At 48.3% G+C, this 27358-nt stretch overlaps 1 protein-coding gene across 1 annotated transcript in view; it reads right to left on the minus strand.

Moving 5' to 3' along the window:
• LOC136966482 (receptor tyrosine-protein kinase erbB-4-like) overlaps positions 1-27358 on the minus strand; it is a 69292-nt gene that overhangs the window by 5420 nt on the left and 36514 nt on the right. Inside the window, 12 exon segments of the mRNA XM_067260989.1 lie at positions 869-972; positions 2102-2234; positions 3774-3979; positions 4455-4545; positions 5510-5583; positions 6273-6399; positions 7385-7498; positions 7738-7879; positions 8699-8817; positions 9502-9567; positions 10924-11058; positions 24844-25030. Coding sequence (XP_067117090.1) covers positions 869-972; positions 2102-2234; positions 3774-3979; positions 4455-4545; positions 5510-5583; positions 6273-6399; positions 7385-7498; positions 7738-7879; positions 8699-8817; positions 9502-9567; positions 10924-11058; positions 24844-25030 — 1498 coding nt within the window.

Below are 27358 nucleotides of genomic sequence, written 5' to 3' on the forward strand. Positions count from 1 at the left end.
ATGAGGCCTTTGAGGCGGCTGAGGGCAGCGGGAGGAAACGAGAGGGGAGGAGAGTGAGAAAGAGAGAGAGAGAGAATGAACAGTGAGTGGTGTGCAAGTGAGTGTGTGCGTGTAGGTGTGTGTGTGTGTGTGTGGGGGGGGGGGGGGGGTTAGTTGTCAATACCGAGTGTAGACGATCAAAAACACTCTACAGATGAGAGGGGTCAATATGGAAGTACAGTGCAGGTAGAGACTCCACAGGGGGATTCCCTGCGCTACAAACAAACTCTTGTTTCTCACAGCTCGGCGGCAATGCACAGGACCAGCACCAGGAAGAAGACCACAGGAAATGCTAATGTAATGCTAACGTGGCTCCTTTGGATTTGCCGGATTCCAGCTCGATACGTGATCGTGACTGGAGTCAATAATTGTGCGGTGGTATGGTGGAGTTACAGCCCAGTGTCCTGTTTCACTGGAGAGGACTGGGGTTGCTTTGTGGATGGCAAACACAACACGTTTGTGGTAGAACGTGTTCAAGCAGAATCAGTTCAGACTGACTGGTGTCCATGACAGGATCCGGTGCAGGTTAGTTTACTCTCCATGGGGGCCCCCCCTCAGGGGCCAGATGTGTTGTCAGTGATTGCATCACAGGTCCAACCCTCCAAAACGAGCCTTTCCATTGGCTGCGTAGCGGCGTGTGGCCGTAGGTGCGCCAAACGCCATGTCACTCTACCTAGCTCCGCCTCGCCCTCTCTATATCACCTCACACCTCTTTTTGTTCCTGAACTCAATTACATTTTTCTTCAGAAAGCCATGTTCAGGGGAATGGTTTTGAAAGGGATGGGTAGCGGAGAAATATTCTTTTGTTCGGGGGAAGGATGAAGCAGACAATGGTTTCCACGGCGGCGGTCCCCAGAGGGCTGAGCGGAACGCTGCTTTCCTTTCAGCCCGTCTTTCTCGTGGTCAGGTCTCTGCACCGCTGGGCATGCGGCCCTACCGGGAGGGCCTGGAGGGGGATTAACGGTATTTTAGCAGGAGTTTAAGGGGGATAGTGCAGCCGTTCAGCCCTCTGCCACCCCAGGCAAAACCGACTGGTTGCCGCCCGTCCAAGCCCATGCAAGCAACTTTTTAATTAAACACTTTCAAGGTTTTCTAATCCTCCTTCTCCTTCCCTCCACGGACTCCAGCTCAGGAGCTCTCTCTCTCTTCTCTCACTTTTCTCTCAAACGCCTTCCCCCCCGACAACCTCCCCACCCCCACCATCTCCCCATCTTCCTCCTGCTTTCGTACAAAACGTGAAGAAATGAGCAGCCCCCTCATCTATAATCCACAGCTACATGAATGTGCAGTCAATCGAATCTCGCCGCGAGCCTCCTCAACGGGGAGCACACCGGTCTGTGCGTGTGTCTACATGTCTGCTACACGCGTGCCGGGATGCATGTATTGCATGTTGCGCGCGTGCCTGGGGAGCGTGTGCGTGGTGTGTGCGTGCAGGCGCTGTCCGAGCGTGCTCCGATCAGACGTTGGTGTCCGCGTGCGTGCGGCGCCCTCCATCTCCTCGTACATCTCTCCACTCTCTCTTCAAAGCTGGGGGCTTTCGATCGGTTTGTTTGGAAACCCCTCCCACTTCAAAGCTGTCCTCCCGCCAGCCAATGAGCAGAACAGCTACATTTACACATGACCGTGTAACCTGCCCCCCCCCCCCCACCCTCCACTGGGAGGAGTCTCACCTCCCTGCACTAGTGTTTGTTTCGCACCACTCTGTTGGTTGCTTCTTCTACCAGCGCCATGTTGTGACATGGTTATTGTGATTCACAACATCTCCTCGTTGAACTGAGAGCCAGAGTACCAAGAGGGGTGTGACCTGGGACTCGACGCTCTGAACAAGTCCCCATGCGATCGATGCTGGGCCTTTTGATGTCTTTCCATTCCTGATAAAAGGAATGCAGGTTCCTGAATGCAAATATCTACATAGAGGAAGAAAAAAAAAATCATGGATTCCTTTCGAAAGGATTCCAACCTCATTACAGTACATGTCAGTCATCTCCCACATCATTGGACTGGGAAATGATCTCAGGGTGCCAGCTTCCTCTCCATGGGAGGCTGTGCTTGGTCGACTCACCCGTCGTAGAGGTTGCAGGTCTCCACACAGGTGCGTCCGCGGCTGTAGAAGCGGCAGGACAGGCACTGGTCAGGGCCCGGACCCCAGCACCCGCCGTCCGAACACAGGCGGTCACACACCATCCGCTGGTGAGCTGTGGGGGGGCAACACACACACACACACTGATTGAGAAACATTAAGTTATGCAGCATTTTATCCAGGTATAAGTTATGGTGGTAGAAGGGATGTCAAATGAGTGGTATCAACAGAGTGGGTATATTAGTATTCAACACCTCGACAACTGCTGAAGGCCACAAGTGCTATAGCCCAGCATTAAAGTGGAAGCAAACCAATCAATTGTGCTGCACTGTCAACCCTCTGCCTCCTGATTTCAGGACCCAAGTGACACCCATAGACCCTCCCCAGCCCGCCCGCCCCTCCCCTCCCCAGCCCCCCCCCCCCTCCCCTCCCCACACCGCCCCCCCCTCCCCTGCCCTGCCCTGCCCGGCCCACCCCCCCCCTCCCCAGCCCGCCCCTCCCCCTCCCCAGCCCCCCCTCCCCAGCCCGCCCCCCTCCCCAGCCCGCCCCCCCCCTCCCCAGCCCGCCCCCCCCCTCCCCAGCCCGCCACCCCCCTCCCCAGCCCGCCCCCCCCTCCCCAGCCTGCCCCCCCCCCTCCCCAGCCCCCTCCCCCTCCCCAGCCAGACCCAGTCCTAGACCTCGGTCGATCACAGGAGAGGAGAGTAATGAAGAGACACCAGTAACAGAGCTATCGATCCACACACACACACACACACACACACTCATTAACACGCTAATGACCCTGACAGCCACTTGGCAGGGATGGCCACGCCTCTCTGTCTCTCTTTTTCAATTTGTTTTCAATTCAATTCAATGGACTTTATTGGCATGAAAGAACAAATGTTCATATTGCCAAAGCAACGGTGGAATTACAGAAATATCTATATGAACCACATCCTTTTGCATACTGATATTGATACACACACACACACACACACATATATACCACCCCAACCCCACCCACTTCACCTGTCCACCTCTCTCTCTCTCTCTCTCTCTCTCTCTCTCTCTTACTTTCTACTACACCTCTGTGACGTAGGCCACCACAAAGTCCATCTGGGGACACAGTTGTGTCACATGCATGGCTTTCAGCGCTACATCCACGTGGCCTGCTGTACTTACACTCGCAGTGCCCCGAGCCCCAATGGACCGGGGACTTAGAGAGATTAAAGTACTGTTGCACCAACAATTCCAAGACCTTTCTTGTGTGTCTGCAGGAAGAGTAATAGACTTTGCCTTTGGAAACGACTGTAAGTATTGTAAGTATGGCCATTCTATGGAAAAGCACAGCACATACTCATTTTCGCATGAGCGTTCAAACTCCCTCAATAGGCACATTGTCTAGGAAAGAGCTGAATCAGGGCTTCAGTGTTTATAGGGCGTGGGGAGGAAGGGATAGTACTGTCTTGGAGACCGGTGAGTGTGTGGGAGCATGAAATGCTCTCGCAAGCGAGGATGTGAGCAGTCTGTCTGTAGGCCTGCATGTGTACATGCCTGGGTGCGTGTGTGTTTGTGGCATACAAGTGGCTGGTGGAGTGTGTGATTGTGTGTTGGTGTGTGTGTGTGTGTGTGTGTGTGGAGGTGGGGGAGGGTTCGAGTTTCGGGTCCAACTCACTGCACTCCTGGGGGTCCCTGTTGTTGCGTATGAGGACCTTCTGGCTGGTGGTGCGGAAGAGGCTGGTCCAGTTGACGGTGTTGTAGAAGCACAGCCGACTGTTGTTGAAGATGTACACGTTCCCGGCGCTGATCTCGTCCAGGGACTGGAACTGGAGCGAGGAGATCCAGCGCTGCTTCAGGATCAGCAGGGAGATGCTGCTGGCACTGGAGAGACGACACGACACGGCAGACGTGAAGGGAGACGTGAGCCCAGAGATGGACGAGGAGGGGGCGAGGGGTCAAACCCTGAACGTAAAGGATGGCGTGGGCGGCGGAGGAGGAAGGGGTAAGGAGGAGAAGGCACCGGGGAGCTGGGGGGGGTCGGGGGGGAGAAGGAAAGCAGAGGAGGCGCGTCCCCACGGCCTCGGAGCACCTCCCTGTGGACGTGCTCCATATCAGCTCATGCACAGCAGCCATCCAAACAGAGCGTTCATCAGAGGAGCCGTGAGCGGAGCATCAAAGAGGCTGTATGGAGATGGGGGAGGCTGCCCAACTTAGATCATTACCGCTGTGGACATCCCAACAGGAATCTCTGTGTGTGCGTGTGTGTTTTTTGTGTCAGTGTTAAAGCGTGTGTGCGTGTGTGCTGTAACAAGAAGAAGATATGAGAGAAGAGGAGGAGGTAGGTGAACTTGTTTACCTATACAGCGATCTGCCCCCTATGGTTGCCAGGTTGGAGAAGACGCCGAGATCTGTCATGTTCTCAGGCCAGGACTGGATATTGAGATAACCTGTGAAACATGGCAACCCACAGAATGATACCCCCTAATCACACAACTCAGCGTATATCATCCTAGTCTCTTCAAAGGATTGCCGAAAAGCATTATGCCCAGTTAAACTTTTAAAGATTAATTCATATTCTGGAAGTTACTAGGGCAGTAAAAAGGGAGAGAGGAGGAGAGGATGAAAGGAAAGAAGTAAAGAAAGTCAAAAAGAAGAAAGGACAAAATCAAAATAGCAAAAAGATGAAATGCAACTGAATCAAAAACAGAACACAGAGATTGCTATTCAATCGTTGGATGAAAACTGTACACAGTGTTCGTTCATGAGGGATCAGAGTCTTGCACGATTCTTACAAAGATCAATTTCTGAAGATGAAATGCAAGAAGAAAAACAATATCCTGCTAATTAAAGGAATAACTGTAATATCACTGGGAATAATGTGTCTGACTGCATACGCCTTTAAAGATGGATAATATCCAGCGTGCCACTAGGGGAAAGTGCATTCGAGTGGAGAAGGCAGGCACTGCCCTGGAGAGGAAGGCCATAGCTCTTCCTTATGTGTTGCGTTTCCATTATGAAAATGCTGTTTCACTCCATTAGCTATTTGGCTCAACTGCAAGTACGGCTTTAATATGACAAAAGGCTTTATATATGAAATATAGCTTATCTCTTTACCTCATAATATGAATTATCAAATGAATAAACACATACACACAGACGCACAGAGCTGCACAACAGTCCGCCACCAAGAAATATTTAAAAAGAAAAAGCAAGAGTATTTTCTCTCTCCCTAAATATCTTAGTTTCTCCTTATCTCCCCCCCCCCCTCTCTCTCTCTCTCTCTCTCTCTCTCTCTCTCTCTCTCTCTCTCTTCGGTGTAAATGAATGTTTCCTCTCTTGCCTCTCAAGAGGCTTGAGGTGTGTACGTGTGTGTTCTAGTGTGTGTGTGTGTGTGTGTGTGTTGTCTCTCACCTGTTATCTCTCTCACTGTGTGAAACACATGAAGACGCTCTGGGTCCAAAGCCCCTATACCATGGTACATGTCCCTGTAGAGAGAGAGAGAGAGAGAGAGAGAGAGAGAGAGAGAGAGAGAGAGAGAGAGAGAGAGAGAGAGAGAGAGAGAAGGTGTAAATTGCCCAACATTAGTGTTTTCATTTGAATCCCAGTTAATCCCATTTGAATCCCAATAATAACAGTCTGTTTTGGGTCCAGTCTGCATGTCCTTCATGTGCTCCAGAGCCAGCTGGAGCCCAGGACACCACACCTGCAGTGTGTGAGTGAGGGGGCCGCCAGGGGGGCCGCCAGGGGGGCCGCCAGGGGGGCCGCCAGGGCTGAAGCTGCTAGACTGGATGTCAGGGACATCACTTCCCTGGACAACCTGGGGACGTCTGTGGGTGGATTGAGTACCCCCCCCCCCCCCCACACACACACACACACACAGCCAGTCAACTGACACCTCAGAGCAGATCCTGCACCTTAGAGCTTATCCTGCATGCATCCAGATGGAGCCCTGGATGGAGACCAGCTCCTCCTAGTGCCTGGGTGGTGGTACTATATCGTGGCTACATGACCCCTACAGATGGAAGGACTGCCCATACCTCACTGTGATCCAGCAGAGTTTATTTGAGATACAGACACTGAATAAACATGAAAGAAAATGTGGGATATATGCAAAGGTGACATATGTGCATAGGTGACGTGTGTGTGTGTGTGTGTGTGTGTGTGAGTGACCTACCCCTTGATGCCAGTGATGAGGAAGATGAGGTTGCCGTTGATTTTGGTGCAGTTCACAAACTTGTCAATGTTGCTGGCATCTACCGTCTGAGCTGAATGGAGGTCCCCAGTCCCTATGCCGTCACACACTGACACACACACACACAAACACACACACACACACACGCACGCACCAACATTATCACTATGTTTCTAATGTCTTTGTGCTATTCTATCCTTTTTTTCCATGAGCACTCTACTCCTGGACCTCCCCCTACCACCCCCTTCCCCCCCACGCAACACACACACTCGTTCATCCCACCACCCCCCCGCCCCACCCCACCTCCATCCATGCATTCTGATTTCTTTGATGACTTTCGAAAGCATGAGCCGATCTGAGCCAATTCCAGCATCTAATGAATTCATTACATCTGCATTAATTACACTTACAGGCCAGGGCGAGCCAAGTGTTCCTGACAGGGGCGGGGGGATGATGAATAAGGCTGGCATTAACTGGTGGAACCAATTTTTGATCGTGATTTATAGGAGCCGATTCAATATCTGAAATGTTAATTTGTTATAATTTCCCAGCAGTTCCTTGAGCTATCCCTCATTACCTAACCCACCATCTCCTCCCATAAACTCCTTCAAACCCCCAATCCCCCGAACACACACACACACACACACACACAAGCATGACAGTATAATCAGTAGACAAAGGATCGATGGAGATGGCGCACAGAGCTCATAGAGTCAGAGGGAGAGACTCTTCATATCTCAGCTAAACACTGTGGCGGTGTGTGTGTGTGCGTGAGTGGGTGTGTGTGTGCGTTCAAGGAGGAGTGGTAGGAAACTATGCGACGCATCTGAAACCAAGTGTTGAAATCACTTTGTGGAGAGGTTGTCAAACAGGAAGTGGAGGGGCACAGTGGAGGTTCCCTAGGGATTGTGGGTAGTTGAGTCGTTAGATGTCTTTAGGGCAGTTGCAGGTACTACTGTACGGTAGGGACCTGTGCCTTGGGGGCATTTCTTTGCAGCATTAAGGAGATAAGCCTGGGGGCAGCCTAGGGGGAGGGGGACAGGGAGGGTCACATGCAGATATATGTGTGTGTGTGTGTGTGTGGTTGTCTCTACCTTTAGGGCAGATATCAGTACAGGGGATGCACATCTTGACACGGTTCTCCTCCACCTCCATCTTGTTGCTGGGGCATGCCCTCACACAGGAGCTGTGGTCCACCACAAAGTTGTCTGGGGACACGCAAGTGAACAATAAAGCTTTGGGATTCAAACCACCGAAATCCAATCTCAAATGCCTGTGCTAAAAGTGTTAATCATATTTGCATGCACAAAAAGCAAGAGCACGCCACTCAATAACTATCAAAAACGGCACTCAACAATGCAAAGTCTAGGTATTTATTGTGCTTGGAGGGTTTATTGAGTGAAATGTGCCTTGAAACAAGGATGCACTGTCAGGACTACTTCCTTACGAGGACACTTCTTGACACAGAAGGCTCCGTAGGTGTACTTGGCCCGGGGGTTGTGCTCCAGCTGGAAGGTGGTGGGGTTGTACACGAAGGGCTGGGGACACTGGGTCACGCACGCCCCGCTGTCATTGAAGTTGGTACAGGCCTGCAAACAGAACCCAAGCACGGTCAGGGACCGGGAGATACCACTAGGGGTTGGACGGGGAGGCCCACGATGTAAATTGACTCCAGACAGTTTTACAGTAGCAGTTCTTCTCTGCTGAGAAATCCCCAGAGTCTCCAGTCCCCCCCATAATGAAGTAAACGAGAGAAAAATGGAAGTCATTGATCTGAGGTGTGATGTAAATGGTGAAATGTTTTCCTCATAAAAAGGAGCATCCAAAGCTACAACCTGTAATTGTCACCAGTAATGGGACTGAACGAGGCCTGTGTTGAGTTACAACCCCAATATCACCCTCCGTTGAAGGAAACACCACCGGTAGATATCAAGGGGATTAGAGGAATCATAATTAGAATAATAAATCACCCCATTTGTTTAGATCAAAAAGTAAGACTGTGGACTTTTACAGCCCATTAAACACAAAGTAATGGATGTGTGTGTGAATGCAGAGAGAACCCAGGGCTGTGGGCTGGTGGGACAGACAGATATCCGATGAAGGAGTGAGTAAAGCAGATGGAGATGGAACCTGGGAGGATTAGCTGTGTGTGTGTGTGTGTATGCAGATGCGTGTGGGCACAGATGTGTGTTTGTGTGCGTGCACACACGTCCGCGTGTCGATGTGTGCGCGTCTGTGTGAGTAGGCATAGATGCGTGTGTGTGTGTGTGTATGGACATGTTGTTGTGGTTGTTTGGGTGTCGATGTGTGTGTGAGCAGATAAGTCTGTGTGTGTAGATGTGTGTGTGTGTGTGTAGATGTGTGTGTGTGTAGATGTGTGTGCAGCGGGCTGGCGGGGGTCCTCGTACAAAGCAGTCTGTGTCCTTGGGGCCGGAACAGCCGCCGGCACACTCCCGGTGGCAGCAGTCACTGACGTAGGGGCCGAAGCATCGGCCGTCACACTGCTCCGCACACACCGTCTTGGTCACTGAGGGGGGGGGGGGAGAGATAGGGAGAAAGAGAGAGAGAAAAACAGAGAGAGAGAGAGAGAAGCGCTTTAACAACCTCACACGCTCCGCTCCCTCTACTCTACTGCTCTCCATAAAGGGTCATTGATATGGAATCTGGTCCGAGGTAAATCGATTTCCACAGCGAGTTTTTTACGGCGTCGGGTGTAAACATCCAGTGTTAAGAAGGGCCGGGAGCGTGAAGCAACGAGCCACCACATCCCACAGCCCACCGTGCCAGGGGCTCATGGGGAGCCATAATAACACTGGGCTGACAAAGCCTTGTGTTTAACTGCTCACTTTCCTCACTGTGTGAGAACATAATGAAGCAGCACAGACAAAAGCTGTTTCTCCACTCTATTATTCTATCTGAGCAATGGCAGAGAAAAGCCCAATCCTTCTCTGAAGTTGTCTATGACACTATGCACACACTGTAATTACATCTACAGCTGTTTAAAATGAACTTCCCAAGTTGTTTGTCCTCTCCTTCTCTCTCTCTCTCTCTCTCTCTCTCTCTCTCTCTCTCTCTCTCTTTTCTATTGTCCTTTTCCGTTGCTTTGATTGAAATTACAGTGAATGTTCCTGTGATTATGAGCTCGTAATAGGTGTATTTATGTAGGTGCGTGTATTTATGCCTGAGCTAAAGAACGTGTGTGTGTACTCACAGCTCTGGCACTGGTCTTCCTGGTGGCCCCAACAGCGTCCGTTGCACGATCGATGACATCGTTTGCCTGGAAATTGTACACACACACACAAATATATTGTAAGTCGTATAAGATAACTTCTACATACCATAAACACGCATAGCCCACGCCCCACAAGCCCCCCACCCACACACTCAGAAATATACTCTAAGTAGTGTAAGATAACTTCTACATACCATAAACACGCATAACCCCCTCCCCCCCACACACACACACACACACACACGTGCACCCACGCACAGCAACTTTTCAGAACTGAAATGAGCTGTGACTGGCAGCGAGGAGTGTGTTGGTCTTTGGAAAGGAGGTGGAGCAGGGGGATTTGTTGCTGTATTGTTTCTGGGTAAGGAGAGCTCTGGAGCCAAACCATGAAGGACAGGCTCCACTCCCAGCCAGCCCCCTCTTTCCAGCAGTAAGTGGGACCTGACACAGTGATCATAGAGGAAGCCTGTGGATGGGCTGTCATCAGTCTCTAATTGAGTGGCTGGTAATTACATGCTGAGAAGGAGTTTGCGGCGGCGTGTCACACCTCCCCCCCCAACACGCGGAGGAGTTATTTTGTTAAACGCCGGCCCCACCTTGGCAGGGCCTTCCACTCCCACACACTTGACCACCGCTCTCTCTGTTAACCCTTGCGTCTCGCCCTCCCCCTCGGCCTCCCTCTCCTCCTCTGCAGTCCTTTCAAGCAGATGGAGAGATGGGCAGAGATGCAGAGAGAAAGACCAGGAAAGGACGCTTCTGTGGAGAAACTTCACCGGCAAATTCCTTTCTCTCTCTCTCTCTCCCTCTCCCTATCTCTCCCTTTCCCTCTATTTCTCTCTCTCTCTCTACCTCTCGCTCTCAATCAATCCCCCCATCCCCCTCTCCCATCACTTCTGTCATTACTTTCCACACAAAGAGAGAGGCAAACACACATGTGACATTTAATACAAGTTTGATAGGAGTCCACTGTTCCTGACAGCTGGCTGTTTTGACACTAAATGGCCACCAGGCCCTGGGTATCCTCTCCAGCTGTGTAGCTTAAGTGGGAGGCTAGGAGAGCGACCGTGAGGGTGACCAAAGGAAGTGGACAACCAGTATAAAGCAGCTGTCAGGCTTAGTGAGCTGTAATTGTTCCTGGCTCGGCCGAATCACCACAGGCCTTCCTTGCACTGCAACCAAACCACCGCAGCAAACGTTGCACGCTGATCTAACACTATGTGACGCGGCTTCCAAATGACTCTGAGCTAAAGAACAAACAAATACAACAAAAAGATTGCCGCTCGCCCGGTGTGCGTGCATGTACGTGTCTGTATGCATCAGACGCTCGCATTCTTACTCTACAGCTCCCCCCCCCCCCCGCCCCCCTGCCTCCAAACCCTTTTTCTCTCTCCAGATACTCACATCCGAGGCCGCTGTTGTTGGACGGCACCACCAGGAGCTCAGCCTGAGGGTTCTTGATGATGTCACGCCAGTGGATGGTGTCAGCGTGGCACAGGAACTTGTTCTGGTCCACGTAAACACCCCCATTCAAGATCTCTGCAAAGGCAAGGACACAGTGGAAATTCGAAAGGACACAGTGGAAATTCGGTCAGCATACAAAAAAAAATAATGCATGAATAATTCGAATGAATATGTCAGGCTGCTCCAACACTCCGTTCAAACACACAGACATCTGTGCATCCCTCTGGAGAACAGAGAAAGGGGATGGGAGAAGCACAATGACCGATTGAGCTCAGTTATTCAGTAAGGCCTGCTGTTCAGACCCATTGTTAAGCTTGGAGACCAGTACAGATTGTCACTCTCTTCTCCTGGAATGGCCCCCCTACCCCCCCACCCACCCACACACACTCTCTCTCCCTTTTTTCTCTCTCTCTTTCCTTCTGTCTCTTTTTTCCCTTTTCGACCCCTCTCTTTTCAAGATAGGATAGTATCACAGAATTAATTCCTGGAACCAAGTGAATTCTCTCTGACCTGCTCTCAATATGTCGAGGGCTCGGAGGCAGTGGATAAAAGGAGTCACCTCCTGTGACATTAGACTAATAACAATAATATGTTTCTTTTTCAGGGACTGATTCCCTCTGCTCAAGTTTGAATAGAGGGCGATAACAAGCTCTAATCCCTAACTGCTTTTCTAATCCGCGGATTTGGGCACTAAATCAAACGACACAATGGTAATTTCCCTTCATGACCCATATCAAGAGGATGACAACGTCTGTCTTCCAAGGGGATAATGTTTGCCTGTAAAAATACGGGATTTGATTCATCCCGTTCTTCACCCTAACAGGTTCGGTGAAGGACAAGCTGGTGCCTGTCCAGAGTTGTGACCCTGAATTCTAAGAAAGAGTTGTCCACGGTAATGAAAAGAATAGAAACATAGAGATTGGGGCGGATCAGGGCTGGATTATCCGCAGTGCGCCCCGCCAGTAGATTAACGGTATATGAGCTGGCGAGATGAGGCGTATCAGGAGGGCCGAGCGGTAAGCTAATCATCACCAGACGACACACTGATTAGAAGAACACTCCCCGCGTACGAGACGGGGGCCACATTTATTCACGTCGCTTTAAACGGCGCCGTCTTTTATCTCGCCGAGGACAGCCTATCGCTGCCCGGCTCTGTGTAATGATGTCGCTCTTGCACAATGGAGGATTCATCAAAGGATGTTTTGCATTGAGGACGGTGGGGGGGGGGGGGGTGCAGATGGAGGGCTGGAGGGAGGGGGGGGGGCACGCGACCAAGTACCAATCAGGAATATGGTCCCCACCCTGGGTGCATCTAAGGTCAACAACAACATCCAGACATCTCAGCAAATAATCAGACGATGACTCAACGCGGCCATCTGAGTGAACCACACGGTCAGCAGAAGCGCTCCTGGTCCTGCCGCCTGGCCCAGTCAGGCCTTCCATCTGCCGTCCCACCAGACTGTCCCGGAGCTCCTGGTGGAGAGCGATAACCGCTCCCCGCTCCGTGGGGGCCGGGCGCTAACTCTCGGAGGGTTGACGGGGCCATTTCAGACAATTCTTCACTCATGGGGGGGGGGGGAGAGTGGTGTGTGTGTGTGGGGGGATCTACGGTTAGTCATTCCTGGGGCCACACTCACACTTCTCCTGTGTGTAGTGATTCATGAGTTAGCCAGACACTAGACAGAGGAAAGAAGGAGAACGAGAGAGAGAGTGATGGGATGGGAATGGGAGCCTTTGACGAGGCGATGAATCGAGAGGTTGGGTTGGAGGAGGGGAACAGTTGATTGCAGGGCCAATGGAGGGAGTGGGCAGATAGGGAGAGAAAGAGAGAGAGAGAGAGAGAGAGAGAGAGAGAGAGAGAGAGAGAGAGAGAGAGAGAGAGAGAGAGAGAGAGAGAGAGAGAGAGAGAGAAGGAGATAGGTGGACAGAGACAGATGGAGAGTGGAGAGAGTAAGGTAGTAATTGAGAGAATTTCACAGAGTAAAGAAAACCGTGTGAGAGGGACAAAATGTTAGAGGGGGGAGAGCTACGTTAGAGCGATAGGAGAGCCACACTTGTCTGAAACCTAGCAACACCCTACCATTGGGCAGTACATACTCGTTTGACACCCAGACAAATTCTACATTTACATCAATTTCAAATGAAAGTCCATGCCATCCATTATAATCGCAAGTCATAAATCCACAAGGCATCCGTCTAGAGTAATAAACTACAGGAATCATGACTTTCTCCTCTCCTGGACCCACGCATCGGGTGATTGACAGGTCCGCTGAACGGGTCACTTCCACGGTGATGGTACATGACCACGCAAGGCTCACCAGAGGGTCTGTGGCAGACAGCAGATCAACAGGAAGCCAGAGACATCGACAGCAAACCTGCTCCCTCTCTGGTCCCCGCTAATGGGGGGAGTAAGCTCAACACCCATAGATTCAAAGAGACAGTGATTCATTTGACGTCAAAACAAACCAGTTTGCTTGGCTTGTTTCTTTGTATCCTTTGAAAAAACTGCTCCATTTCCTAAAAGGTTCAATGACGTCGTTCAGAGGAAAAGTCTGATTCCTGTAACCAGGGCTTGAGTGTATACATGACCTCCTCCAGACTGGGAATCCAAGTTGTTCATTAGCAGACAACAAAAGCTAAAAGGTAGTCCTGCCTTATTACAAGATCCCTCCTACATCAATGGTCACTTTTGATCTGAAGTAAATGAGGTACACAGGTAAACCACCACGTCTGCCTCTTTACCCCACACACAATAGCCAGAGAATTGAGAGGTACTGTACTGTATGTGACTACAGTAACCTGACATTAAACATTGTCACTTCCCATTGTCTACACACTAAGTTACTCCGTTAGGGGTCCAAGCAGAAAAGCTGTGAAGATTTTTGGTTTTGAAACATGTTGCTACATTACTATATAGGCTCCCAGCTGCCTGCCTACAGGTCTTTCTATGAGGCTAAAGCAGGCTTTGCTGGGCCTTAGTGGGCGACTCCTTCAACCAACCTCTCCATCTCACCTCCTGTCTTTCTGTTCATTTCAGTACTAGAGCCCAGGCCATGATGAATGCTGCACTAGCACAGCTCATCCCCAAAGGGTGCTTCAGATCTCAGCTCGTCATATGGCTCACATCAGCGTGCTCGATGTGTCCTTTGTGCGTCCGGCTATCAGAGATGAATTATACTGATGAATCAGGCAACGACACTGCAGCGCGCTGAAGTGATTTCCTCGTTTCTTGGCGAGTCTGCGTCACGTGACCCTAAAGCCGTAGATCGTTATTACCAAAAAAAAGGTAGTTTGGTATTTTATAAGGATTACTGTCCCCTGCCCCATCCATTGTACTCTTCTCCAAGTCTCCACCAGATCTCATTTTCGATCTGTTTCTGTGACTTTCCTTCCCCTCCCGCATGAAATGAAAAGTACTTTCTCAATCCAGTGATGAGGCTAGCTGCTGAGTCAGGAGAACTGGGGGAGCTGTGGATCACTCCACCACGGTTGGTTTCTCTCCTCTACAAGGGGTCCCTCACAAAAACGGACACAACCCCAGTCTGCACAAGTAGACCGGTACACAAAACATAGATGCAGACCCAGTCACACATACTGCACACATATACAGAACGGTCACAAACGCAGGCACAGACACCGCCACGCACTGTCCTCATAAACAAACACACCCGAGAACAAGAAGACTCCTGAATCAGCCTGACCCCCCCAAAAACATGTTCCAGCTCGGTGAGTTTCACCTGCTCAACAAAGCCTTTGCATTTGTAGACATAGCTTAGGACTTAAGCCATAGCTTTACCCTTTAAAGTCTTCTTCTTAAGTGCCAATTACGGTAATCATGGTATTCCAGGGAGAAAATGCTCCAGGGAAGCACCTTGCACTTTCCCCAAATATAAATGAGGTGTGGGAAGGATGGTGAGGGGAAATGCAGCAAGGCATTTTTGTACACAAGAAAATAAAGTAGTGTGTGTGTGTGTGTGTGTGAGTGAGTGAGTGAGTGTGTGAGTGTGTGTGTGTGTGAGTGTGTGTGTGTGTATGAATGCCTACCTCTGTATTTAGGTGCATATGGGTGTGAGTGGAACCTGTGGGTTCTCCTTGGTGTAATCTCCATGCATCAGTAGCCCGGCCCTCCTGTACGAGCTCTGACACACTTCCGACAAGTGAGACTAAGACACTAAGGGGCTAACAGGCTGAAACAAATTGCCTTAATTTCTTAGAGCACAGTCTCTTCAAGAGAGTCAAGTGAGCTTTGTACAACTGAAGTACTAACAAATCAGTGACTGTGTGGAGAAAAGAAATTCTCGCAATACTTTTGTCAGCGTTTGTTGAAGTGAATGCTCAATAAAGAGCAGTAGATAGCCCTCTCTGTGAAGCTTTACTTTCACCCTCTTCATTTGAGAGCACATAGGGAGTCAGGTGGCTGAGCGGTTAGGGAATCAGGCTAGTAATCTGAAGGTTGTCAGTTCGCTTCCCGGCCGTGTCAAATGACGTTGTGTCCTTGGGCAAGGCACTTCACCCTACTTGGCTCGGGGGGAATGTCCCTGTACTGTAAGTCGCTCTGGATAAGAGCGTCTGCTAAATGTAAATGACACAATTCTTTTTTCTGAAAGTAAAGCAACAAAAAAAAGGACTGTTGTGAAATGTTGACCGGGGCTGCTCCACAACTATACATTATACACAAACTGTAAATCTTACTGGAACGTGTCACACTCCTAATGGAAGCCCTGGAACGTTCCACAATAATCTGTAAAGACTTCTGTGATGAAAAGGATCCGTCTCTCTAACACAGGAAATACAGAACACCTCCCCCCCCCATTTAAATGCAAACCTTTCATTGCACAGTGGAAGGAAGGAAAGCAACGGTGCCTTCACTGAAATCCACAAAGAGAGTGCAAGGGGACGGAACAAAAGAAAGAGACAGATTACAGTTTCTTTAACATACACACACAACCACACACACACTCACACACTCACAAAGACGCATACATAGTACCTGCGAGGAAACAAGTGGAATAAGGGGTCTAACACCCAAGTGTGTCTGAACAATGTGTGGGCGAGGAGGGATCGCACGCAAGCATGTGAGTGTGTGTGTGTGTGCGAGGGAGTTTAAGGAAGTGAAAAAGAGCCGCAATAACAGAGAATCCCCTGTTGAGGTTGTGGAACCTCATCTGTACAGTCAGGAGCAAACAGAGACTAGCTGAACCTCATCTGTACAGTCAGGAGCAAACAGAGACTAGCTGAACCTCATCTGTACAGTCAGGAGTAAACAGAGACTAACTGAACCTCAGCTGTACAGTCAGGAGTAAACAGAGACTAGCTGAACCTCATCTGTACAGTCAGGAGTAAACAGAGACTAGCTGAACCTCATCTGTACAGTCAGGAGTAAACAGAGACTAACTGAACCTCATCTGTACAGTCAGGAGTAAACAGAGACTAGCTGAACCTCAGCTGTACAGTCAGGAGTAAACAGAGACTAGCTGGAACAAGTAGCCTGTCCCAGAGGGCAGCTATTTGTAATTGTGACTCCACTGTAGTTACCTCTTAGAGACATCCCGGGGCCAAGGAAAGCCACAGCTCAAAGTGAACAGGACTCTCACACAAACACACCATCAAATCAAATGTATTTGTATAGCCCTTTTTACACGCAAGCATGTCACAGAGGGCTTCACATATGCCCATAGAACTGCCCCTCAACCAACCTAAACCCTCAAGGACCCACCATGAATGACTATTTAACCACACCATTACGGAGGAGAGCGGGAACATGCACAACAAAGTCCTATTGGAACGTGAAGATTAGAATGGGAATTAAAGACAGAGAACAGTTATGTAAACATGACAGAACATTAGGAATGACTGAAATTGTCTAAGTGTGGGTGGGGGGTGGCACTGTCTCGCTAAATAGAAGTGTGTGTGTGTTTGTGTGTATCCTTTCTTTCTGTCTTTCTTTACCGTTGGATGAAGACAAATGGATGAGGAGCTGGAGGCGCAGAGACAGTGCGGGGGAGGTTCCCTTCCCTCCACCCCCTCCACCCCCACCACCCTCTCCACCCCCTCCACCCCTCACCCTCCCTCCACGCTCTGTCCTCTCTGATAACCATAATTGTGTTTTAAAGCCCCTGATTAAATTTCACCGTCTCAAATGATATTGTTTTGCGATGGATCCTTATGAAAAATGCTCCACATTAAAGGATTATGGGATCTGTAGGAATGAAGGGGCTGAGGGCTGGAGGGATGGGGGGGCTGACATGTTTTTATTTCCTCACTTTTCAACAGGCGCTAAATTAATCCCTGACTGCTGCCATCTATCTCGCTCTCTCCCCCCCCCTCTCTCTCTCTCTCTCAATACAAAAGCTCACGGCATTCAATCTAGACACCGTCATTTCGATACAAATCTAACTTAGACACGCCAATGGTCTTTACACCTGTAAAGACCTTGCATCAATCCCAAAGTTTGGCACAACTAATTTCGTCTGCAGCAACAGATTCACGGTTCGTCACCACTTTCAAGGGAGTTTTTTTTTCTTTAGAGGTGACACAAAATGCAATCAGGTTGAAACAGACGGCTGCAAATTCAATAATGGAGGCAAATGAAAATGGAGTCAGAGACACTGCACTTAGGTAGCGACAGTGTGGGCCGGCCTGCCTAATAAGCCCCTCTTGCGTCGCAGCAACCCTGCATGCAAATGAACTCTGGGTTGTCCAATCAGCATGGGCAAACAAAGGTCTGGCCGAAGAGACTACAGAGCCAGCGAATACTAATGAGGCGGCGCTAAATCCTGAAGTCAGCATTTAAGACTCTTTATCATTATGTTGGGGAAACATGAGTTGGTCATTCGAATCTTATACCTGCAAATCTCCCTGCAAAAACACTTTTTCACACTCGCACGCGTGCAGGAGAACACACAAGCCCGCAACGCAGAACAAACAAAGCACACAGCGATACCGAGGGTGTTTAGTGTTTATGAACGAGGGAGACTGATAAAGGACGAGCGCGTGTGTACACAGTATGCGTTGGGGCGAGCGAGAGAGACATGCGAGTGAGAGAGTCTGAGTCACACCGAGATGTTTACTGTGTTCAGGTGTGCGTCTCTCTTCACACACACTCTTCCACAGACACTTCCCGCGAGCAGCTAGGTTGTTTGGCTGTGCTCTCTTCTCTCCTGCTCTGCAGTAATGAGGCCGTCACAGTGAACCGAAATGGAGTTTATACGCTACTAGAGAGACCACAGAGGAGGCAAAGAAACAGTAAACACACTGCCTGCTGCAAGAGAAACAAGCCAGGCAGGAGGCAGGCAATGTCAGGCAGGTTAGAAGAGCCCTGTGAGTGTGAACGTCTGAACATGCAAACGCACACAAACACACGCCAGACAGAGCACGCACAAACACACACTTTTGATGTTTTGCTGGGGTAAAAAGATCCCAAGAGATGTAAATATATTTCCCAATGTCATAACTGCTACACACACCCCGAGGCAATATCCATTCGCAAGTGCTTTGAATATGCGATTATGATGTGTCATAACATATTCTATGTACCTACGGGCCTGTTGGACAGAACCCCTAGCGGCACCAGGTGGGAGTTTATACTTTATTCCACCCGTTTGAGGTCAGTCTGGATCCTACTGTTTATGGCTTGTTTAAAATCCCCTAAAGAAGTGTCTGATCCATGGGCATGTTTGGAAGATTTTCCAACGAAGCTTGGTAGGGAGGTCTCTTAATTAACAACTGATCTGTCTCAATTCTCTTAGCTCTACTGAGTGAGTTTAATGGAGTTACACAGCTCCTTGGTTTGATAAGGTGGATTGCACTGGAATGTTAATCGAGAATCTTAGCTTGCACTATTTGAAGCTCTTAGCATAATCAGGCATGGTGTAGCTAAACAGAAGCACAGTGTTGTCAGGGGAGCTAAAGCTAACTGTACAATACCTGTATGGAGGCTAACTTTGTTAGCTAAGGCCGTGAGAAGGTTCTGGACTGTGTCAGGTAAGGGCGGTGAACCCTAAAATCAAAGACCAAGACTCAGAAGCTGCAGACATGCCCCCTGGGGACTATCACTGCTCCATTTCAGATCATTTAGCCCTCCTCCCAGGATGTGTGAGGGCCACTAATGGAGACAAATCGGAATGCTCCAGGGCACCTCTGTCAAAAGCTTTGAGGTAAACCACCAATGGCAGCGCATCGCCTCGGGCGAATACCAAATTTGAGCGTGGGCACTGGCTCTGTGTGTGCCGGGCGAGGAAGAAAAAAAAGAGAAGAAAGAAAGAGGAAAACCAGTTTGCAGTGCGGCGTTAGTGACAGAGTCTCCAGGTAAGATGTCTCTATCTGATGCTGACATGTTTCCCGTGTCACACTGTCAGCCGGTGTTCTCTTGCCATCACAACAAGCAGGGCATTTTATATCCGGAGCTTGTTGTTTGCAGACCTTGAATCTTTATCTTGCTCTCAGTACAGAAGGACTGACTACCTTGTACCTGATGCTATTATCAAAGCCAAACACTACGAACTTGTGAAGCAGAAGAGACAACTTGCAAATACTAACGGGTGTATTAGTATTGCCTGTGTGCTGCATTTTATATTGCCTATATAGGGACATGCATGCTTTAAATAGGGAGGCTTTTTGCTCCTCAGACAGATATGCTGATGTGCTCGTTGCAACATTTCCCTCAGTAATAAAGCGGCAGTATCTGAATCGGGGAGTTATGTTTTAATCATTCTGTTTCTTAATGATGACACCAGATTCATTATTAATAGCCTCCTGTACTGTCGTCCTCCCACAGCAGGCTGGGCCCGAGTATGAGCCTGGCCTGCTATTAGCATTAGCATTGGCCTTGATCTTTATGTAACTACAGCAGTTTTTATAGATTACATCACAGGCTTTATGTCAAGTAAAGAGGTTTTAGAAGTAGGTTTTTTACTCAAATATTACTACTCAGGGCAGTCCCCCCCCCCTGTTCCCTATCCCCCCTTTTCTCCCTTCACAAGGCTGGGAAATAGCTTGTAGATGCTCGTATATTTGTATCCTTCGCAAATAGAAAAACTGAATTCTGAAACTCTGTTCTTGGCAGTGGTTCTATGAAGAAGTAGAAACCTAGGCAAAGTGCCCAACACTGAATTGTGGCAAAGCTTCAAGTACTCTGGCCAATAGTTGGCCAGAGTTTCATTTGAAAATGGCATCCTAGCATTGTTGACCCATAGAAAACAGCTGAAGATTTCCCCCTTTTTGTGTTCTGAAGGTGATCTTGTGTGTATAGATCTATTTCAGGGAGGTGCCCTTTATTGAGCACTAGGGGAGATTAGCTTGCTTTGATGTGCAGGTTCTAAAGGTCTTCATGCATTTATCAATATCCCACTGATTTATCACCTACATATCACATTCCTTTCTCCAAAAAGTGTGTGGAGAACCTAGAGAGCAATCAACCCAACACTTTGCTTCTTCATGTCAATCTCTATTACTACTTTACATGCAGTGAATCTCATTGCATCAGATAGCAGCTATTTAAATTAAGGATTTTAAAATCCTCTGGGAAAAGAATGAAAAAGAGATGGAGCAGAATGAACAAATCTACAGCATGAATGTACCAATGCTCCACCAAGGAGGAGGATAAATGACCATGGCACTCAGTGTAAACTCTCCATGGAATACACGGCTAACTCTATGCTAATGCTAACGCTATTCCAGTGAGAGCATCCAGTCCCGGAGCGTGTCAGGGACAGGTGGATAGCGAGGCAGGCCAGGAGGGGGAGAGGAAGTCTGCCCGCCTGCCGTTTAGCTTGCTGCACACGGCCACAGGGACATATTCACCAGATGGGGATCTGGATTCGCTCTCCGCAGGGCTTCGCCCAGTCATTTGGCTCGGCGCCCAATGGGCAATTTCGCCAAGCGAGTCGACGGGTACAAAAACACATAAACAAAACAAAAAGTAAAGAGGGAAGGCAGGGGAAAAGGGGATTTTAAAATGTTTTGGATAGGCAGAGTCATCAGTGTGGAGAGTCTTATTGTGGCCATTATTACAGGGCTGGCACAGCAGGTGGGTAATTAGCATTGGAGTGTCTGGTGGGGGAATCCACGAGTCCCTAGATGCGAGGAGAGTGATGGAACACTTTACGAAGAGTATGAGGGAATCTGAGAGCTACACACACATATACAGTATGAGACCGTACGTGCTTAGAAGACAGTATTATACACTGGACTGAAAAGGCTCTGAACACAGTCCAGCAACATAACTATTCCCCCAAAGTGGAAGAAACGAGAGAGAAAGAGCTGCAGACCCCTCTAATATTAGAGGAGGGTTTCAGTTACGCATTATTATTACTGTGCTATTGAAAGGAAACAGCTATGCACATGGAATTCCATTATTCACTTCTGTTGTGCGCAATGCTATGGATTTCCTTTTCCCTGTTGAGCATCCATTTCCTGTGAGCTGGACTGGAGGTGTTGAGCTCAGGGTTAGTTGTTTCATGTAGGATATTGTGTGTCCCAAAAAAATATGAACACATTACTCAGCTCAGCAATACCCTTTAGATCGTACATGGGGCGTGGAAGGAAACATTTGAATAACTTGATTTCAAATAAACCCCTTTCCATATTTTTTTTTTGTGATTTAATACATTATACATATGCGTACTGTAGCATTCTCGTTAACGTGTGGGAAAACCTATCTAAGTCGGCAGATCGCCTAAATCAGAACAAGGAGTTATATTACATTATTCCCAGAGTAACACACAGAGTGGGGTAGCTGTTTCATATGCATTCTCAGATATTGGAAGTAATTGCACAGGGTGGGTGCCCGGGCAGTGGTGGGTGTTGGTGGGGGGGTTAGAGAAGGAAGAGAGGAGGGGAGGGATCCGTTAGTAAAAGAAGTGGCCAGTGATCTGATGATGTTGACTCCATGGTGTAGTAGAGCATCAGAGGCAGTCTCAAAGGCACAGTACCAGGGTGGAGCTGAGGTCAATGCTGCCTTCCGGAGCGAAGCGCTGGAGCCATTAGATTGGACGGTGAAACGGATATGATGGCTACAGGGCCCTTGATGACTTCTATGGAGTTATTGTGGGCAGCTTATGAAACACATTGATCATCCAGCATGTCAAGTGTTTGGGGAGCTGCCCTCAGGTGAATGGGGCTCTCAATGCAAGACTCACACTGCAGCACACAGGAATAGACTGAACTGTGGGCCTAAACAAAAATGCTGTATCAGAGATAACATATTTCACGTAATAAAAAAATGACGTACATTCAAAATCATTTCACCAGCTTTGCTCAAACCAGGCCTTAGATCTTGAGCAAAAATGTACATTTGGAGATATTGAGATAACTGATTATGGTACTGTGGGGTTTTAGAGATGCAACAATATACAACCTCAATAATCAAACCTCTTAGGTATCTTAAGTATCCTATGACTAAGTTCGGGTGCTTTTACTCTACATATGAGTGTGAACTGTGTGTGTGTGTATCTGTGCATTTTATGTCTGTGTGTGTTGCTCAATAGCAAAAAGGGCTAATCTTGACAATCTGGGGGGAGCTGGTGAGTAAAGAAAAGGTTTTGCGAATTCAGTGTATAGTCAATACTACTAAAAGCCTGTAATAGAGAAAGAGAGCGAGTGAGAGAGAGAGGGAGACAGAGAGAGAGATATAGTGTGTGTAGGAGCGAGCCAAATAGAAAGAAAGAGAAAGAAAAAGGGAGAGAGAGGGAGAGTCATTAAACAGTAGGGGAGAGGAAGATAGGGGAGCGGCCACTTCAGCCTGGTCTCTCCTGTTGGGGTGCGTGGGCGAGAAACAGGTCACAGGTTTACCAGTAGAGGATGTCACAGTGCCCCTTAACTCTTCTCAACTCCTTTATAGTCGGACTTCATAAAACCTTATGCACAGCTTTATAGAACTAAGCTGGAACAGAACTTGGAACAATCTGGCTGTCACAAAATGGAACAGGACTACAATAACCATTCACCCCCTCAACCTAAGTACCTGAGCTAACAAAACAAGTTATGCTGAGTCACTTTAGATGGCTGGGGGTTAGCAGAATTTTGCTTCTTCTGTGACCCTTCTTCTCTCTTCTCCGGTCAGAGGAAAGTCTCTTTACACAGAGGAGAACTGTGAGGAAATGCTAGCTGATCGATGCCAAGAGAACAGCACGGCCTATGCAACATGGAGGCATTGGCACTGCAGCATCAAGTCTGTACCTCCACTGGCCTCCAGATGGCGTGTCCACAGTGAGTGGATGAGTGAGGGGACAATCAACAGTTCCACAAAAATCCTCCCAAGGAGACAAAATAATCCTCTGGTCAGTTCATACTTCTGTGAGATATCTATTATCAGTTTTATAGGTGAGTATAAGAAAACAGCGGTCCTCAAGGGGCAGGGCACCTTGCTTGTCGCTGCACAGAGAAACCCCCCCCACCCCCACCCCCAGCCCACCCACACATTTGAACTGTACCCCACCAGCGCGGAGACGTCTTCCTCCTGCGACAGCTGCTGTCCGCTTCATAGCAACACCGCTAACCGTCCCTCTCAGGCCCCGTCAGCTGTGGTAATGCACCACCTACCGAGCAGCAGCAAACAAACCCTGACACCTGGCACTGGGATGGTTAGCAGCCTCCAGGAGGGCATGATAAGCTGGCTGTGTAAAGCCCAGTGTTTGTGGGATGTAAGACACTTTCTAGATAACATTACCGATAATGAGTAAATATGGTAAATAAACCCTGGAGGGGGTCTGAAGAAGCAAACTGTTCCCTGTTGGGATGAGGCGCCCCACAATCATATGCAAAGCAGCAGTTAACGTTAGCCCTAGCGCTATCCGTGGCATGGTGGTGAATAAGGATCAGCTAATGCTAATATTGGGGAGGTCGTGACCTGGGTTCAGAAACCTGTTAGATGAGCAGTCATGCATACACACACACGCTCCCATTGTTATGTAAACAGGTATGCGTTCTCGAATTCACAGGACCAGCCTGCAGGATATTTGACCATGATGTACACAATAGACAATGTAAATGAATCCCCACTTGTTTTATGTAACAGTTTTATTATCTTTAAACACATAATTGTTCAATTCTAATAGCACTACATCCTCTAGTAAAACTGTACTTGTACAGTACTTTCTATCAGAGCCAAATCCGTAAACAAAAATGTAATTAACAGCAACACATTATTACTCTTTCCAAGCCATTTGATCGCAGGCCCAGCTTAATTTGTATAAATAAGAGACTTGTATTAGGTTTGTTTTGTAATGCTTATTTCCATTTTCAAACTTAATTAAAAAGCCAATCAAATATGCTGTAGCTACGGCTGTAAAAGGGGAATGAACAAAAACATTGATCTTTTAGAGGAAAATACTACATTATTCTTCAAATGAGACATTTAGAAGAATTTCTTGTATTAATTATTTCTGGAACCTATTCACTGACCAAGGGGATCTGAGGAATTAGATTTATTATAATATGTCAAATTACACAAAGAGTTAGTTTAGGAAGAGACTGTTTAGTTGATTGATGTACTAAGAATTTGAGAATTAAATGAAAAAATAAGAAAAAACTACTTTTGACTAAAGGTTTGAATGACAATGGAGACAAGAGAGAGTGACACTGGACACTGGCCGTTCATTTGATACTATGGCTGGACAAAATGTCAGCCTTCTGGTCACTGGCCATTTATTTGATACAATAAATGGACAAAATGTTGCCCCCGTCAAGATGCCGCCCTGGGCAGCTGCCCATGTCGCCCACAGCTAAGTCCTTCCCTGAGTGAGAGAGTAGTGAGTTGGAAGACATGACGAGAAAGAGGAGAGTGAGAATAGTAGATGGACAAGGAGGGAGAGTGGAGACAGTGGTGGACAGGGGAGGGAGGAGCATCTTCCGGGCTCTGACCTGTGAGGTTGCGTAGGCCCACCTGGCGGAGGCCGTAGTAGCCGTCGCGGCGGTAGTTGAGGAAGATGGCAAGGGCGTAGCGTCCTTCATACAGCTTAGTCCCTCGGACAATCCTCAGGTTTTCCAGGGGCAGGTAGTCAAACTGGTTCAATGCCACCAGTACGTAACCAGTCACCTCCCGGATGGACTGAATGACGAAGAGAGGAGATGAGAGGAGAAGAGTGGAGAGGAATCGATTAACAGATGAACAGTTAAATTAGTTAAAGCAGAATCCTGAGCTTAAAAGCATAATCTTGTTACATTTTTGATAAGACCCACTCAGGATATGCTATTTTCTTTCTTTTTCTTTTTACTCTTCTGTCATTTTGCTAAACTATTGATGAACCCTTAGTAATAGCCCTGGTTGTATAGAGAAAAAGATGGGAAATTAACTTTGAAAGATAGTTCACTGACAGTGCACTTGAAAGTTTAAGAGTCAGTTTTTATGGTAAACCTTTTCAGAAAGAGGTGGGAGTTTGTCCTCGACTCAGGGTTGCCGGGGAACAGAGGAAAGAATAAACACTTTATTTTTCTTCTTCGAAGAAGACGAGTTGTTAACTTAGGCTGGAAGTACGTCCAATCACAGCACAGTAATATCACTTCAGGAGATAATGGCTCCTGAGACAGAGGAAGTGGGGGGAAAAACTCTTCCCATCCAGCACTCCTATCAATCACTCTGACAGCCAATCACAACCACACAAACTGCGTTATTACAGAGACTGCTGTCCCACAGGGATGAAGAGGGAGGTTAAGTCGAAGAACTCTGCGGGCAAATTCCTTACTTAGAAACACCAAAGGCAGAGCTGCGTGTGTACGTGAAGTCATCTGAGTTGACGAAACGAGTGCACGTCACTCAACGACACCTGTTACACACCGCTCGTTGTAGCACCCGACTCACCTGCGACTGGATATCCAATCAGAGCACTGCGTCTTAAGAGAATGGTTGTTCTGGAGACAGACACACTATGGATGTGAATGGAAGTTCCAAAACGGACTCATGTTGTGGTTGAGGCACTGGATGAATTAATGACGTATGCCTTGGCTTAGCAAGCTGAATACATTTTGGGAAAAATCTAACACAATTGATATTCAATTTTATACCATTTGAGCTTAGATAGAGATGCAGCCTTTCAAAGTATGGAGCTATTGAGCTATCGCCCAAAGTCATTTAAAATAACTAGCACTACTCGAAAAGCATGATTAAAAATGTTATGAGGCTACGGGAGCAGATACAGCATGCTTTTAATGAGCAGAGACAGGCCTGTAATGATGTAGGTGATTGGCTGGGAGTGAGGTAAGAGTGAGTAATGTGGGGTTTGATTGGCTTGTGACCCCCGGGAGAGAGGCTTGAGGAGAGTGACAGGCCGGGACGCGGTGGAGAGGGGCTGTATTGCAGATAATAACAGGTAGCTGAGTCCGGCTGTGTGTCCCTCCTGTGTGTGTACACTGCAAACAACAAGAGCACCTGCTACTGGCTCTTTTGAAATGGCACACAAAAGACGGGGAAGAACCACCCAAGTCTCTTATTAGCAAGATTATAATGTGTCAATCAAACAACGCGGCAGATGACAAGCACGCGTGGAGTAACAAAGGATTCATTTCCATGCTTGTTTTGAAAAGGCATGCAGATATCCCTTTGGGATTTCTAATGAGCTCCTGCACTGGCATTCAACATGGAAAATGAAGTAAATCCATAAACTGAAAAAAATCACCTGTCTCATAGTGAAAGCTATTCAATTTTAAAGAGGATGTCAAGCGGTGCCTTGAAAACAAAGTAAAACGGTAACGCCGGTCTTCAGGGACGAGTTGATGGGTTCCACTACTTCAGAGTGTTGTTCCATCCAAGTGACCTGCGGAAAACTCTCTGTTTATGGCCCCAGGCAGGTCTACCTCCCTGACTGGACCCTGCGTCATTAACTCCGCAGTAACACCCCTGTGCCTGCCGGTGGCGCTATGGAGGGGCACAGGGGAGCTACTCTGCACCTGACCCAGCTGTAGGCATCGACAGGCTGGCAGACACCCCAGTGCCTCCACTTTGCCCCCTTCTATGCCAGCCTCCGGGAGGACGGCAAGCGAAAACCAAGGAGAAACTGTTTCCCTGTTACCTAGCAACGGGAGGAAAGCCTTTCAGTGGAGAGTGGAGAGGCAAGAGTGGAGAGGCAAGAGTAGAGAGAAAAAAGGGAGGCCGAGGGTAAGAGAGAGAGAGAGAGAGAGAGAGAGAGAGAGAGAGAGAGAGAGAGAGAGAGAGAGAGAGAGAGAGAGAGAGAGAGAGAGAGAGAGAGAGAGAGAGAGAGAGAGAGAGAGAGAGATAGGTGAAGGATTTTGTGTTGTAAGTTACCTAATTCAATTAAAGGATTACTTTGCAGTGTTTTGCTCCCACTTAAGGTAATTTTGTTTTGCTTTGGCAGTATTTAATTTCCTTCCGTTTCCCTAAATTGTGTTTTTGAAAGTGTCCGGATCAATATTACTCCTTGTC

This window comes from Osmerus mordax, chromosome 22 (assembly GCF_038355195.1).
Source record: "Osmerus mordax isolate fOsmMor3 chromosome 22, fOsmMor3.pri, whole genome shotgun sequence".
Taxonomy (NCBI): Eukaryota; Metazoa; Chordata; class Actinopteri; order Osmeriformes; family Osmeridae; genus Osmerus; species Osmerus mordax.